The following is a 14,941-nucleotide window of genomic DNA, read 5'->3' on the forward strand; positions in this document are numbered from 1 at the left end:
CGGTGGGGAGGGCACATTCCTCCATACACTCTGGAGCTGCACATGCCTAGTGAGATATTGGCAACGAGTGCTCCGTACCATCGCACAGACACTAAATACCACTATAGCACAGGACCCCAGGGTATGCTTGTTAAATGTCTGGGAGCCTACTGACTTGACACACTATGGTAAGCTGCGGGTCACGATAGGTTGCATGGTGGCCAAACGCGACATTGCGCAGAAATGGGGTGCGGCGGAGCTCCCCACACTGGCGCAATGGATCAGAAACATGGACACGCTCATGATAACGGAGAGGGCAGTGTACAAGATGAGAGACAATCCGCGCAAATGGAATGGAGTTTGGCTACAATGGAACTCCTACAGAGGGGACATATGCGAACCGTTGCCGGAGGATGATAGCGAGAGTTCTGACGATGAGGTTGACAATGTCTAATTGTTGGGGTGTGTGGCATGGCATGTAGGAGGGCATTACACAGTATGCGACATATTGAACACAGCTGAGGGGGGTTAGACATACGGGGAGGTAGTGTTGGGTGCAGCCCACAGAGGCGACGTCTAACGGCGATAAACTGATACGGAGATCTACGAGTACTATAGTGTCGATTAATGTTGAGTCCTATGTTTAGTTAACTGTTTTATTGTTTCTATAAAATATAAAATGCAAGCGACTGTACTGTCCGTAGAATAATGGTTTCTGAGAGTCCGAAATGCCTAATGTTTTGTAAGAAACTCACAGCCAGAATGCACCGGCGCAACTGATTATTTATCGCACATACAATGCTCTCTCAGCCGGCCTTCGGGTTATAGGCGCCTGAATGTAATGTAATTGAATATTATCAATAAAGTCTTGCTTTTCAAAAAAAAAAAAAACCCTTATATATCACTTTATACATAATCCTAGCTAATTCTATAGCAACCACTGCTCTGCTACCAAGCTAATTACTGATGCAGCGCTACTCCGGAAATATTTTCTTAAACCATATCACCTTTCCCTGAAATACCAAATCATACATCTACTCATCAGTGGGGCCCTTAACACTGTGAGTGACTCTCAAAACACTTTCATCCTACTTCATGGATCGGTGATTTTCAAAGGAGAGCTGCTGTATCATAGCGGAGTGTCTAAATTTATACTATTTACACCTGCAGTTTTAAGAAGTTTTACCATGGTTTTTATCAACAAGACATTTTATTTAGACACACCACCATTATGGGCGACGAACCTGCTAGTAAAAAATTAGGCGTAGGAAAATACAAGACCAGCTTAATTCTCCATTTATCTAATTTTTATTAAAAGCAAATTTTAGCATGTCTAACAGTTTCTTCACTTTATTTCTTTCTTTATTCAAAGATAACTTTTAAAAAGTAAGAGTTTTATCTCAAACAGTTATATTCATTTTTATTTCAGAGGTTCGGAAATAGACATTATTATTTTAAATTTCAGAATACAAGTATTAGCAAAATACAGATAGTTCCCAAAATTCATTTTCTCCTAACTTTCCTAACTAATAACCTCTTTTAAAGCTCATTTCTTATTCAAAGAAAATAGAAAATTATTCAAAGTCTTACATCTCAGGAAAATCAGCATACCGACAGCATCTCAGGAGGAAATCGGAAGAGAGTTTTTTCTTAAAGAAAATCAGCACTTTTTATACCCTTTTACTAACTTTATCTATCTATAAAAGTAACTATCAGCATAAACTCATATTCTGATTTGACAATTTGGGGGTAGATGAGCATCACCTCATCATTCTAATATCCGGCTTGAATATATATGATGTTACCACGATTTCAAATGCAACGCATGGCTTTACCGCGCTAATTTAACATCGCTAGTGTCTTTACCACGCAGAATAATAGAACGCAGCATTTTACCACGCATAAAAACCTTAGTAAGCATCCAACGTCCATTATGCCCAAACATACACTAAAATAAACATAATGAAACGGATAGGCAAAAAAATATGTCTTCAGGAGTGACATTGTTTGTCTTTTGTCACTTTCACTGACCCTCTAAAATCGTGTCCGCAAGCAAGATGGCTGAATATTTCGTCAAAGAAGGTCATTTGTTAATTTGTAATACACATTTTATATTACACATTCAGTTAGCTTTTTTAATCGTTTTTAATGTAGATTCCAAAATGTTGTAAAAATGATTTTTTTTGTTGTTTTTTTGGGGGGGAGATCCCCCCCAGCCCCCGTTTTTTATTTTTTTCCTTTTCCATCCATGCCTTTACTACTTATCACGTACTTAATGTATGCGTGAAAACACTTCTATCAAAATAAAAAAAGGACTTCTTTTTTTACGTACACGCAGAACGTAGGATGGTTGACCGGAATGTTTCTTGCGTGGTAAAGACGATCGTGGAAGGTATACGCGTGGAAAAGACGTTTACGTGGTGATAGAGCGCGCAGGTCACCCGACTATAATTTTACCATATGCACATTGGGCCCATAAATTTCAATTTACCATATTTATTAATCGGGTAACCTTACACTCCACTACCAGTAACCCTGTTCCTTCCTATTTATTTCCAGTGTACCCGACTTACCACTCCACTTCTACGGGTACCTAATGACCACAATGGATCAGGGAGCTAGCTGTACAAGAAAGGCAGACACCAAAATACAAAAATACTATTTACTCTATTTTCACTCATATAATAACCACAGACTCGGGAAGTTTTAAAACCTTTATCTCGTTTTTATCGAGTTCAGAAAGCATAAGGTTCACAGCAATTAAACTGTCAATAACTAAGATTATAAAAAGCACATATCCATATAGGAAGTAGACAAGACCAACCAATTATGAGTCTAAAGGGAAGGTAAGAACAGGGAACATGCTAGTAAGAATTTTCATGAATTTAGACTTGACGTGGAATAACTAAAGGACGGGGAAAATTGAGGAACATGCTAGAATGTCACAGTTTGTATTCCCCTCCAAAGTGGGAAAAGCACGAGAATTTTTAGTCAGTCTATGGAAACTCGAAGGTAACATGTAACTATAGGGAAGGTAGAAGTGGAACACGCTAATATTCCAGAGCAATCATTTCATTTACCTAAAGGAGGGTAAAGAAAAAGGAACATCTATATTTCATGAACTGTATGCAGGAACAAACTTAAAGGATGGGTAAAAATGGAACATGCTAGTATAATAACGATAATGTATGACTTTATAATTTATCAGTACAAACAGGAGAGTATGGAAAATCAATATGCAAGAACACGTCTTTATTAAAGCAAAGAAAAGGAATGAAGGATGCAGAATAGGTTCCCCAGCGCTATATTTACCTAGAACGGTGTGAAGACAAACCATGGCTACTGGTCAGTTTTAGGACAGGAGGAACCCCAAGGAAGGACAGTCGCCAGTAGGCCAGCAGGTGCAGAATGGACACCCCAGGACAGCACAGGAAGACCAGATTAGGATCAGGACAGGACCATCAAGGAAAGACCAGCACCCTCAGTTCGGTAGCATCGCCTGCGCTACACCCTCTCTGCAGCTATCAGTCAGAACCCCGATTTGGGTTATTGAATTCCCCAGCAAAGTGCTCCGCCAGCACTTAAGGTTCTTAAAACCCCGCTTGGGTCTATGGAAATTACGGACAGAGTGCTCCGCAGCTCTCTGTATCGATCAGCTATTGAGTGCGTTCGGTCAGTGACAGGTCAGCTATTCGGACAAGTCGGACAACTTCTCTAGCTAAACTTAGGCTAGTTATACTGTTTTCGGGTCAGTGTACCCCCCCCCCAAATGTTGCAAGTGTAAGAATCCCCAATTTTGATTGGTCCTTAAGTAGGACAGGTCAACACACCAACCAGGATTTTACTTTTACAAGCTTCAATTTACATCTTTGGGACCGCCTATTGAATTTGGGGTTCCCATGACATGGGTCTCTACCTAACAATGGTGCACACAGTTTTTATTACAATTGTTTCAAATGCAGTACATCTCGGCTTCGTCCTGCTGGGTCACAGGTCGGTTCTCATGAGCATCTTGACTGTGGCTGCCAGCTGGCTGGGTTCCACTGGTACAAGGTTTTCTTCCCTCTGCCAGGGTGACATGCGCAGTAGGGACTTCTAAGATGGGGTTTTCAGACACCTCCCAGGCCCAAAAGATTCGCCACATGAAAGTAAAGGAAAACAATTTAGAACACAGAAATAAATGAATACACTGTATACCAGGAATCCCTATATGACTCCCCTTACTTTATACTAACTATAGCATTAAGGTTAGTGCAAAACGATCAGTACTGCATAAGCTGCTGTGCAATGTGAGAACACAAAGCAGCCATTTTAAAGCTAGTGCGCAAGCGCAAAGATTTCCCACCAGAACTGCGAGTACGTCACGTCACGTGAGTGTGACCGACACATGCGCAGACGAACACAAAGCGGCCATTTTAGTGGCAAGCGTTTTAGGATAAGTAAACACATAGGCAAGCGTTACTGGGACACCCCGTGTAATGTAGAAATGTGCAATATTAGTAATACGAACATATTGGTTATACTGATTAACATTATTTGAGGTTCTTGATACAAGCAAGTCGCTGTACGTGCAAATCCTTGCTCCATCAGTGGTAAGTGCCCCGTTGTAAACGTTACGCGTAGTAATGCCTTAGTTGTAAATTATGTTTCCCATCCGGCTTGTGCAGCATCAGCAGAAATTAAAGGGTCCTATGTCTTTATTAGCGTCCGGCACAGTCACGTCCTCAAATTGTAATATCAGACAAAATTCCCATGTTATACAGTAGAGATGTCCACAATTGTTGGCAGTCATCTGTATTCACGGGGCATGTTGTCCCTGAACCTCTTTCGCTCAGGCACAGTCAGCTCGTATTCATTCCCGGCTCTAACCGCGCGTGCGCATTATCTCTCACTGTCACAGTAATAGAAAGACTCCATGTTTTGGTAGGCCTCACGAGCCAGAATGGGAACTATCATAGAAACAAACACAAATAAATGTGAATTATTGAAATAACGCCCTTCTGTTTACCTCCCCCTATACTAAGGTTTCCCTATTAGTTGTTACCTAGCAAAATAAGCAACACATATGCGTAATATACTCACTTATCTCCATGTCTTTGCCACAAAACACATGAACAGAAAGCACATTTATGCCGCTTTTGATTAATTTAAAGCTTTGCATTAATAGTCAGCATGACGACATTACTAAATTAGTCAGTTATAGTTTTTTATGCAAGCAGATTAGTATTCCCACGTGTATTTGTGTGTGCATGCTACACTATGTTGATTAATATTTTCCACACCACACAATTAATAATGGTTACAGTTATGAGGAAATGACTTCACGAGGGGTATACAAAATTTTGTTTCTCCACCTCGCTCCATCAGGAGCAAGAGTGAAAGCTCAGTGGGAGCAATATGTACTTTACTTCTCTGCTCCAGTTGGTGAAATAAATACCACTCCATGCCTCTATTTGCATTTTTACATATATCATTGTCCTCTGCTGCCTGTTCATGCCCTGCCCACTAATTGTACCCACTCACCGTAGTATTTCAGAGTTAAGGTAAAACCCAAGTGATGGGTGCTCTCAGAAGGAAGACTGATGAGAAAGTTCATGACAATATCTTGATTACCAAACCCCCCATTCTAGCCCCATTCGTGTGAATGGTGACTTTCCTTAACCAGGTTTGTATCAACCAGCCCTCCCATATTGGACAGTCACAGATTGCCCTTCTAAACTAACCCTACTTCCTCTTCTCTGTTTACTGTCTCACCCTTGTTGCTGACTAATGCTTTGTTGGTGCAGCATACTTTTTTGAGCCTGGCTCAGACGTTTACAAAGCATTGCCAAGAATCACATATATACACACAACTGCCACGGATCTGTGTCACAAAGCAGATTTTGTTTATAAAATTACTAGCTTACCCGTCGCGCATTGCTGCGATCTCCGAAGAAAGGAAATTCAAGGAAACTCGTTATGATAACATTCAATTTACATTGTGTCATTTTTATTGAAACTTATTCATTTTAATATGGAAAACATTTCAAAGTGTCGTTTTAATTCTATTTATTTATTCGAGTGCTTGTGGATACACGATTTTTTGTTTTTCGGTCTTGTGCGTACATCAGTATTCGAAAGATTATGAGGGCCCTGGGGGGCCGATATTTAAAAAAATGTTATGCCAGAAACCTTCGCGGGAGTATACTCAACAACATCCCAAAGTTTCATGGCGATCGGATGAATGGTGTAGTAATGCATAAAGGACAAACAGACCTACAGACAGACATACATTTGTTTTTATATATATAGATTTTTAAGCTAGGCATTTTATGTTGATGGCCTAAATGGTAGCTCACCTATGGAAAACTATTCATTTTGATCATGAGCCAGACTAAAAAATCAAGTGCAGTAAAGGCAGAATTTCATCTTTCATTGCTTTTATAAATGTAATCTTTTATTCAAACTAGTGGAACAAAGCACAAAGTGCCACTTCACAATCCCCAGCCCTTGAAAATTCAGCCCATGAAAGTTCTATAATATTTTATGAGTGACACTTTCAGAGTACCCTTTCAGAGGCAATTTTTTTTGGCAATTTTATTTGAAAATCGGGCTGTAAAAAGCACAATTTTACCAGATTTGTTTTCAAAATGACAAACCCCATGACATCCTTTTGAGGCAGGCCTGCCCACACGCTGTAATGTTGCTTTGGGCATCGTACATGCTGGCAGTGGGTGACATCAGGGTGGAAAGTTGGTTTTGTCAGTGGGAGAAGTGGGAAGTCGTAGTTGGCAGTGCCTTTGGGGGATGTGGTTGGCAGCCTCCTCTGAAACGTTTGGGCACATGCACTTATGTTTTTTCAATTAGGCTTCTGCAAGAGACATAGCATTCTAACATGGTAATCCTGAACCTAGGCTGGTATTGAAGATGTTAAGGTGCAGAAGGATCTTTTGACTCCAAAGCTGCCTGTCATGCCCAAGACGGGTTTGGCACCTCCTCAAAGATAATGAAACACTTACTTTCCTGCTGATCCTGTGTGATGTTTAGGCATAAGATTGTGCCTTTCTAAAAGATAACAAAATCTGGAAGATTGTGGAATTATCACATACATCCTTCCACTTTTGACCAAGGCTCTGCCCGATAAAGTCATTTTCATTTCCTCTCCTGCCTATGGAGGCCAAACAGGTAGCCGTACAGGGCCTGATTCAATCTCGGCTGGACTTTATTAATGCCCTGTATCTTGGCGCCCCAGAATACACATTGCGAAAGCTGCAGATAGTGCAGAACTGTGCAGCCCGCACATTGCTCCAACTGCCCCGCAGACAATCAGCCAAACCTGGACTGAACAAGTTGCACTGGCTACCCGTACGACAAAGAATCGCTTTCAAGGTGATGTGCATTTCCCACCAGGCTTTTTGGCACACAGGACCAGCAATCGGCCGCCAATTATTAACTCAGTACCATCCTAACAGAAATCTTAGATCAAGTCAGGCTTTTATGGCCTCAGTACCCAGAATAAAAAGGGCAAGAGCTGGAGGAAGGATGCTCTCCTTCAATGCCGCCAAAATATGGAACTCCCTTCCCCTCCAAATCATGTCCACCCCCAACCTTCTTCTGTTTTGGAAACAACTGAAAACTTTTTTGTTTAATGCTTATCATTAATCTCCTGGCTTAACCCTCCTTGTTCAGCAATTACACCTCACACCAGCGCTTGGACGCCCCTGGGCAGCAATCGCGCTTTATAAATACACATTTCATTTCATTTCATTTCATTTCAAAGATAATATTGTCATTCTCAATACCTGTGTGCTAAAAGTAAGCAAGGGATATTCAATTTTTAGTTTGTAAATATGTAAGTTTGCAATTTGGACATACCTTCACAATCGATTAATGTTTGGACTCTTCATTGTGAAGTGGACCTTAAGGCTGCAGTTCCTCAAAATCACTTCCTCTGAGCCTTGTTTAAGCCCCCTGGTAATGCACAATGTCATAATAAACTTGGAGTTCTTTTTAATGTGGATATACAGAAGATGTCGAACAAGCTACATGTGTTGAACATAGTTATAACAATGAATCTTTGAGGGGACTTGACCATAACATTTCTTAACTAGCTACCACACTTCCCATATTGTCTTTTCTTGATAACAATGAATCTTTCTGCTCTTTGGTTCTCTTTAGAAATTGTTGAAAATGATAGAAACAAATCTAGTTGTACTTGTCAAGTATAGTTAGGAAATTGGCACAGTGACTCTTCGGATCACTGTAAATGGATCAGTAAAAAGTATTGAAACCGAAATGATTAAAAAAACTGAAGAAACAAAAAAACAAGGCTTGCACATAACATATTAAGTCAAATAACACAAGGAAATAGGTAGTGAGGAAATCATCTGAAAAACAATTGCTTGCCAATAATGAAGGGTCTTACCCGAACATCCTCTTTTCACTGACTTCCCATACAGCACATTTCAGTACTTCAGCAATAGAATCTGTGATTTATGATTCTTTTGCCAATCTCCGCTTAGCTTTCCTTATTTGTGTGTATACTGTTTTAGGCCTTCCAAACTCCATGTATAGACTTTTCTCCTTACCTTGTCTTCCCCATGATGTGTATTCTTCTCTCTGTCGTGGCCCATTTTCCTTTTTCGATTGGATCTTACAGCCATTCACACATTGACACTGGGTCGTGTATCTTTTCCACATCCAGTTCCCTATTGGATGCCTGTGCTTTTTCCAGTCACAGTCTGATCTGCCATCTGTGACCATTCCAAATGCCTTGTCCAGTAATGTCTCCTCCTCCTACCATGGCTGACCCTTTCCCTTCTTCAGGTCACTTCAAAGTTACTCTCATGCCTAACTGTTGTTTCTTTTCTTTTTTAAAGTGATGAAAAATCACATTTGTAGTAAGTTATTTAAATGTTGGTAATATTACCGTACATTTTTACTGGTTTATTTATTTTGTCATTGTAATTGTGTTTTGTCCAATATAAACAGATTTTAACCCATAATCTAGACAGTGTTCTGTGATGTCTCATTACAGTTTCAGATGATCAATAGAACTGCTTCTTTGTTTGATATATACCATTTATTTCTTCTGTTCTTGTTTATTTTTAGAAACATTCAGGCAGAGAAAATAGATCTTCACTTCAAACAAAAGCCAAGGCAGTGACTCAATTGAATGAGAAACAAAAACGGTCCACATCACAAATGTCTTCAGTGGAAGTTTGCTCTGCCAGGTCAAACTACTCTCAAGGCAGACGTCTCTCAGCTGCTGGCACACACGAGTCACAGCCAGTGTCCCTTTCTATTGCAAAAGACACACGTACCATTGGTTCTCAGACATTTGAAGCATCCCTGGTGCCCTGTGATGCATGCGCTTCTGCTCAGGCCAGCCTGCATGAGGTCAATAATTTAATTATTAGTGTTTGCAATAGTCAAAACCTACCATCCTCCTTATGCAAGTTCCAGGAAGTCATCCAAGATACTGTGGGGAACAAGCTACTGTCTGCTATGGAGATGAGATACTGGGCTAGTGAGCAGAGCAAAGATCTGTCCCGAATCAACAAGCACCTCTCAGAGCTCATGCAACTAGTCAGTCCTCTGAAGGAAAAGCTTAAAGAATCGGAGATGGAAAAGGAGGAGCAGAAACAGCGTATTGAGGCATTTGACCGAGTACTTCAGAGGGAGAAAGAAGAGCAGCAATGGCAGGCCAAAGTATCTGAGCAGCGTATGGAGGAAAAGGAGAAAGAGAATCTCAAAGTTGTCGCCAGACTTGAAAAGGATAAAGATGAGTTGAAGAAAGGTTAGGTACTATTCCCAGGGCATGTTTGTGTTGAAGACAGACAGTGGTAAAACTTGGAATAGAACATTAGAAGTTTGAAAGCTCCATTGAAACAGAGGAGCGGCAGAGGGCCAAAGACAACTGGTACAGACCTCCTGTCTCAAAATTCCAATGTATTTCTTTCTGTTTCTCCTGGTTTATTTGTAATCTTATAGGACAGCAGGATTGTCTGCTGCTGAGTGCTATGCGAGCTGTTAAAGGCCCTCTTCTTAGAAATAAGCCTGAGCCGATACAGAGTGATGTTAATAGTAGGTATAACCTAAGGCAGAAGGGCTGTAATGCTATTAGAACATTCCACTAATTCAAAATAGGAAGTTCTAAAATAAACATGGAGAAGCACTATTTAACAAGTGTTATTTTAGGAGGAGAGGCATAATTTAAGGCTTCTGTTAACATGGAGGGTCAGGATTCAATGTTCCTAGTGAGTTTGAGCAGTTTGGGTAATAACTGTCATCTGTTTAGAATGATTGCTTCCACAATAATTTCATTTATTGAAGACTTTGGACCTGATTCACAAAGGTAAACATTCACTTTTGTATAAGTTTATGATTGTTTTCTATATACAAAGGGATCAACGAGTAGTATCTTTATAAATGCGGTGTCAAGGCACATAAAAAGATAGGCCTTTTTAAGTACAGTGACTCTGCACTCGTATAGATACTGCTTGTCAATAGCAAGCAATTGTAAACTTACACAAAATTTGTAATTTACCTTTGTGAATCAGGCCCTAAGTATCTTAAATATCAGGGAGAAACATTTATGTTGGTTGAGGAATCTGATTGCGCACATTATATCTGTCAAAAGTCAATGTTTCATGTATTTGACATTACGTCTTTAGTCGGGCAAATATTTTCACGATAACTGGGTGTCACATACACTACTTCAAAATTGTCATTACATTGTAAAAGCTAACCATATAGGACCACAGCTTTGCCAAAATAGAGAACATTTTTAATTATCATAAGTTATAACAAATGTTAAGACAAGCCAAAGCAAAGGAACTACAACTTTATCACAGCAACAGATTAACAGCTACTTTGTAGCGCTCTTATTTTAAGGTGTGCCCTTATTCCATAATACTAAATAAGGAATACAAAAAAAGTAATGGATGGAATGCTTGAATTAATCTCAGCTAATAGTAGTCGCTTTGGGCTACAACCTAGTCCATGATTCTTTTTGCACACATTGCCACCTCAAATTAAACCCAGTTATAAGCAAACTGGCCCTGATCTTGCTCTGGTGGAAACAGTCTAGCCTGAACAGCCAACCCAGGTCCTCTCTGAAGTAGAACAAAGGTAACCCAAAGATAGTTTCAGCCTATTTGGTCTCTTCATTCAGGTGCCGCTTGGTTCCCGTGCCACAGTGAGCACAAGACCAACGTCTGGGTATACCCCCACACAAAAGCATCACAATGAAGGATACAAAAAAGTGATTACTGGAATGCTTGAATTACTCTCAACCACTGGTAAGTACTTGAACTACATCCCAGCGCCTCATCTTTTGACATTCCTGCCATCTCATATTTGACCAACCCATATGCAAATCAGCCGTGGTCCTTCTCCAGTAGAATCCGTCCAGCCTAATCTACTAAGCCAGCTATTCTCTGAACCACGTCACAAGCAATCCAAGAACAATTTCTGGCTTATTTGGCCTCTTCAGTCTGGTGCTCCTTGGTTCCAGGTGCTCAGTGAGCACAGGACCCTGTCTGTGAATACCTGTTGCTTATAGGGGGGTCACAATGAAAAATGCAATAATGTAATGGGTTGAATACTTGAATTAATCTCAGCCACTAGCAATTATGTGGGCCTCATTTCAGTCCATCGTTTGTTTGCTCACCATGTCACCTCAGATTAGACCCTGATTTATGCAAATCAGCCATGGTCCTTGGCCAGTAGGAACAGTCCAGCCTGAACTGCTAACCCAAATGCTCTTTGAACCAGCAGACAAGCAACCCAAGACAGGTTTCAGCCTATTTGTTTTTTTTTCCCAGTGCAACTTGGTTTTAGTGGCACAGTAAGCACGGGACACACTTCTGTGCATACCTGCCACACTAAGGGTGACACAATGAAGATTACAAAAAAGTGATTCTTATATTAGACCAACCCATATGCAAATCAGCCTTGATCTTGCTCCAGTAGAAGCAGTCCAGCCAATCTGCTAAGCCAGCTATTCTCTGAAACACATCACAAGCAATCCAAGACAAGATTTTGGCCTATTTGGGCCTTTTCCATTGGTTGCAGCTGGTTATGTGACATTACAACGCATGCTTTTACCCTGCATGCTGGTACAATGCAATTTGTTACCCCGACTTGCTACCGGGGGTGCACTGAAGTTTGGAATAGTAAAATTTACTATTTCAACTCCAGTCTCTGCAACAGTAGGGAAGGTGTTGGAGTTAAATCCATCACCTTAAACCCCCAACAGCAAGCCATTTTCATTGTAATGGCATGCACGGTAAAAGCATGCGTTGTAATGCATACGTTGTAATGGTTGTTTCCTGTTGCAGCTTGGTTTCAGTGGCACGGTGAGCACGGGACCCACTCCTGGGTATACAGTTCTCACAAAGGGTGACACAATGAAGAATTTTTAAAAAGTGAAGGATTGAATACTTGAATTAATCTCATCCGCCAGCAATTACTGAGGGATACATTTGAGTCCATCATTATTTTTGCCACTATGTGAACTCAGATTAGATCCTCCTATTTGTAAATCAGCCTTGGTCTTGTTCCAAATGCTGCAATTCACCCGAATTGCCAAGCCAGGTCCTCTCTCAAGACCTATTTCCACGTTTTTGGGCCTCTTCACTCGGGTTCAGCTTGGTTCTCTTCCAGGGGATCCTCATCAATAGTCATAAGCATTAGAATATTCCCGCCCATGTGCGGGACCCCGGAAACACAATATTATATGTGCCCCACATATATATATACTCATATATATATAAATACATATATATATATAATATGCAATAGCAGCCAATAGAAACAGAGCTGAAATATGCTGTGTAGAATTTCCACCATACATGTAATAATAATAAGCATTAGAAACATGAGAAACAACAAAAAAGGTTGTTTAGAAATTGTTTTAATGCTCAGAAAGCAGTAGAAATTCTTATAACTCACTGGAAGCATAGAAAGCTCCCAGGCTGCATTGCAAACACACAGTCTAAAAAGACTGAAAAGCTAACCTGTAGCTGCATAGCAATAAACTGACACCGTGCCTTTAAGGCACTCATGACCCCCAGTATCCCATCATGCCTCAGGGGTGACAGTTAGGTCAGTTGTTCTTTCCGGCTCCTTCAGAGAAGGACCCTGGTTACACAGCTCCACTAATTTTCCTGTTTTCTGACAGGAAAACTCTTCACTTTTGACAATTTTTTGTTCTTACTCGACATTTAACATCTAGTCAAGTAAGATACTGTCTTTTTCAGTCATTTTGGTGAGCTTTTTCTCCTGAAAATGCCTTCACTCTTTGACAAATGCCCTTCTTGTGGCAACAAGAAGGCCAAGTCAGACAACCACGACGTCTGTATCCTGTGTCTGCCTGAGGAACATGATCCAGGCACCTGTCCTCATTGTGAACACCTGTCAGGAAGAACTTTAAAAGACAGGGAGAGGATTCGCATTTATGGCCTAGCTCATAGGTCATCAAGAGGAAGATCTCCGGTGAGGAAGGGCTCCAAGAAGACTCATTCATCTTCCAGAAAGAAGTCTTCACACCCCTCACCCTCAGCGTCGGGCTCGGCGCTGAGAAAAGAACCACCGGTGGATCATTCATCGTCTAAACTACCGTCGACGGCGGGCTCGCCGTCGAAGAGAAGACCAGGTACATCGACGACGTCGAAGGATCCAGTTCCATCGTCGAAATCCCCTCCGTCGGCGTCAACCGGGTGACGTCCGACGTCGAGGAAGGGAACTCCGCCGCCGTCAACCGGGCGACGGTCGGCGTCGAGTTCCAAGACCCCTCCGCCGTCGTCAACAAGGCGAAGACCGGCGTCGAGGGAGGTCACCCCTCCGCCGTCGTCATCCATACGTCGACCGGCGTCGAGAAGTGTGACTCCTCCGCCGTCGTCGAAGAAGCGACGTTCGGCGTCGAGGACCAAGACCCCTCTGCCGTCGACAGGGAAGAGTCGATCGGCGTCGGGGAGGCAGTCTCCGTCGGTGTCTCTTCAGCTCTCGGCGTCGAGGGTGTCCAATACCCCTCCACCGTCGTCGCACAGACATTCGACGTCGAGGCAGAAAACTCCGTCGACGGCTGATCATCACCGGTCGACGTCAAGAGAAAGACCTCCGTCGACGATTGGGCATCGTCACTCGACGTCGAGGCAGGGTACTTCGTCGACGACAGGACATCGTCGTTCGACGTCGAGACTTCCGTCGACGACTGGGCATCGTCGTTCGACGTCGAGAGAGAGGGCTCCGTCGACGGCCGGTACTCGCCGTTCGACGTCGAGGCATGGAACTCCGTCGGCGGCTGCTCATCGCCGCTCGACGTCGAGAGACCACACATCCTCGCATAGACATGCAAAAACAAGATTGTTTGATCCGCCGACTCCCCGAAAGCACTCGACCACGAGGGAAGTTCGCTCGACGTCGAGATGTTCAGATGTGGTGATGGTAACGGAGTCAGCTTCCCGTCATTCCACCTCAAGGTCCTCTGGCTCCTCAACTGCATCTTCAAAGTCCAGAAGTCCGGTACGCAAATCACCCGAGCGTCGGACGGACCCTTGGGCGGATAAAGTCAGACTGTCACCTAGATGGTACAGGTCTTTGGACCATTGGAGAGATTCTGGGGCTGCAAAGCGTATGCAAGACTATGCCAGCTCGCAGCACAGGTCTCCTCTTCAGGATCTGGTGGAGGAGATGGACAAGCATAGCCCTCCCAGGCGCAAATCTCCTGTGAGAACACCTACCAGATCTCCCAGAAGGACCCGATCTCCCAGAAAAGAACCAGAGGAGCGGGTCAGGTCGCGCTCTCCTAGACGAGAAGAGCGTTCGAAACGATCAAAAGAGAGGAGGCACAGTGCTCACTGTAGACGTCGACGAACTCCGTCTACTTCATCTACCTCTTCTACCAGGTCTTCCAAGAGGGACTACTCCCCTACTTTGACGGACAGTCCTACGTCCCGATCCTCCCCAGTGGATGACA

At 42.4% G+C, this 14,941-nt stretch overlaps 1 protein-coding gene across 1 annotated transcript in view; it reads left to right on the top strand.

Moving 5' to 3' along the window:
- LOC144792295 (coiled-coil domain-containing protein 157-like) overlaps positions 1–14,941 on the top strand; it is a 218,081-nt gene that overhangs the window by 46,697 nt on the left and 156,443 nt on the right. The window contains exon 2 of the mRNA XM_078667242.1: positions 9,070–9,757. Within this exon, the coding sequence (XP_078523368.1) occupies positions 9,163–9,757 (595 nt within the window). The 5' untranslated portion in view covers positions 9,070–9,162. The remainder of the gene's footprint in view (positions 1–9,069; positions 9,758–14,941) is intronic.

The sequence above is a fragment of the Lissotriton helveticus genome, chromosome 11 (assembly GCF_964261635.1).
Source record: "Lissotriton helveticus chromosome 11, aLisHel1.1, whole genome shotgun sequence".
Lineage (NCBI taxonomy): Eukaryota > Metazoa > Chordata > Amphibia > Caudata > Salamandridae > Lissotriton > Lissotriton helveticus.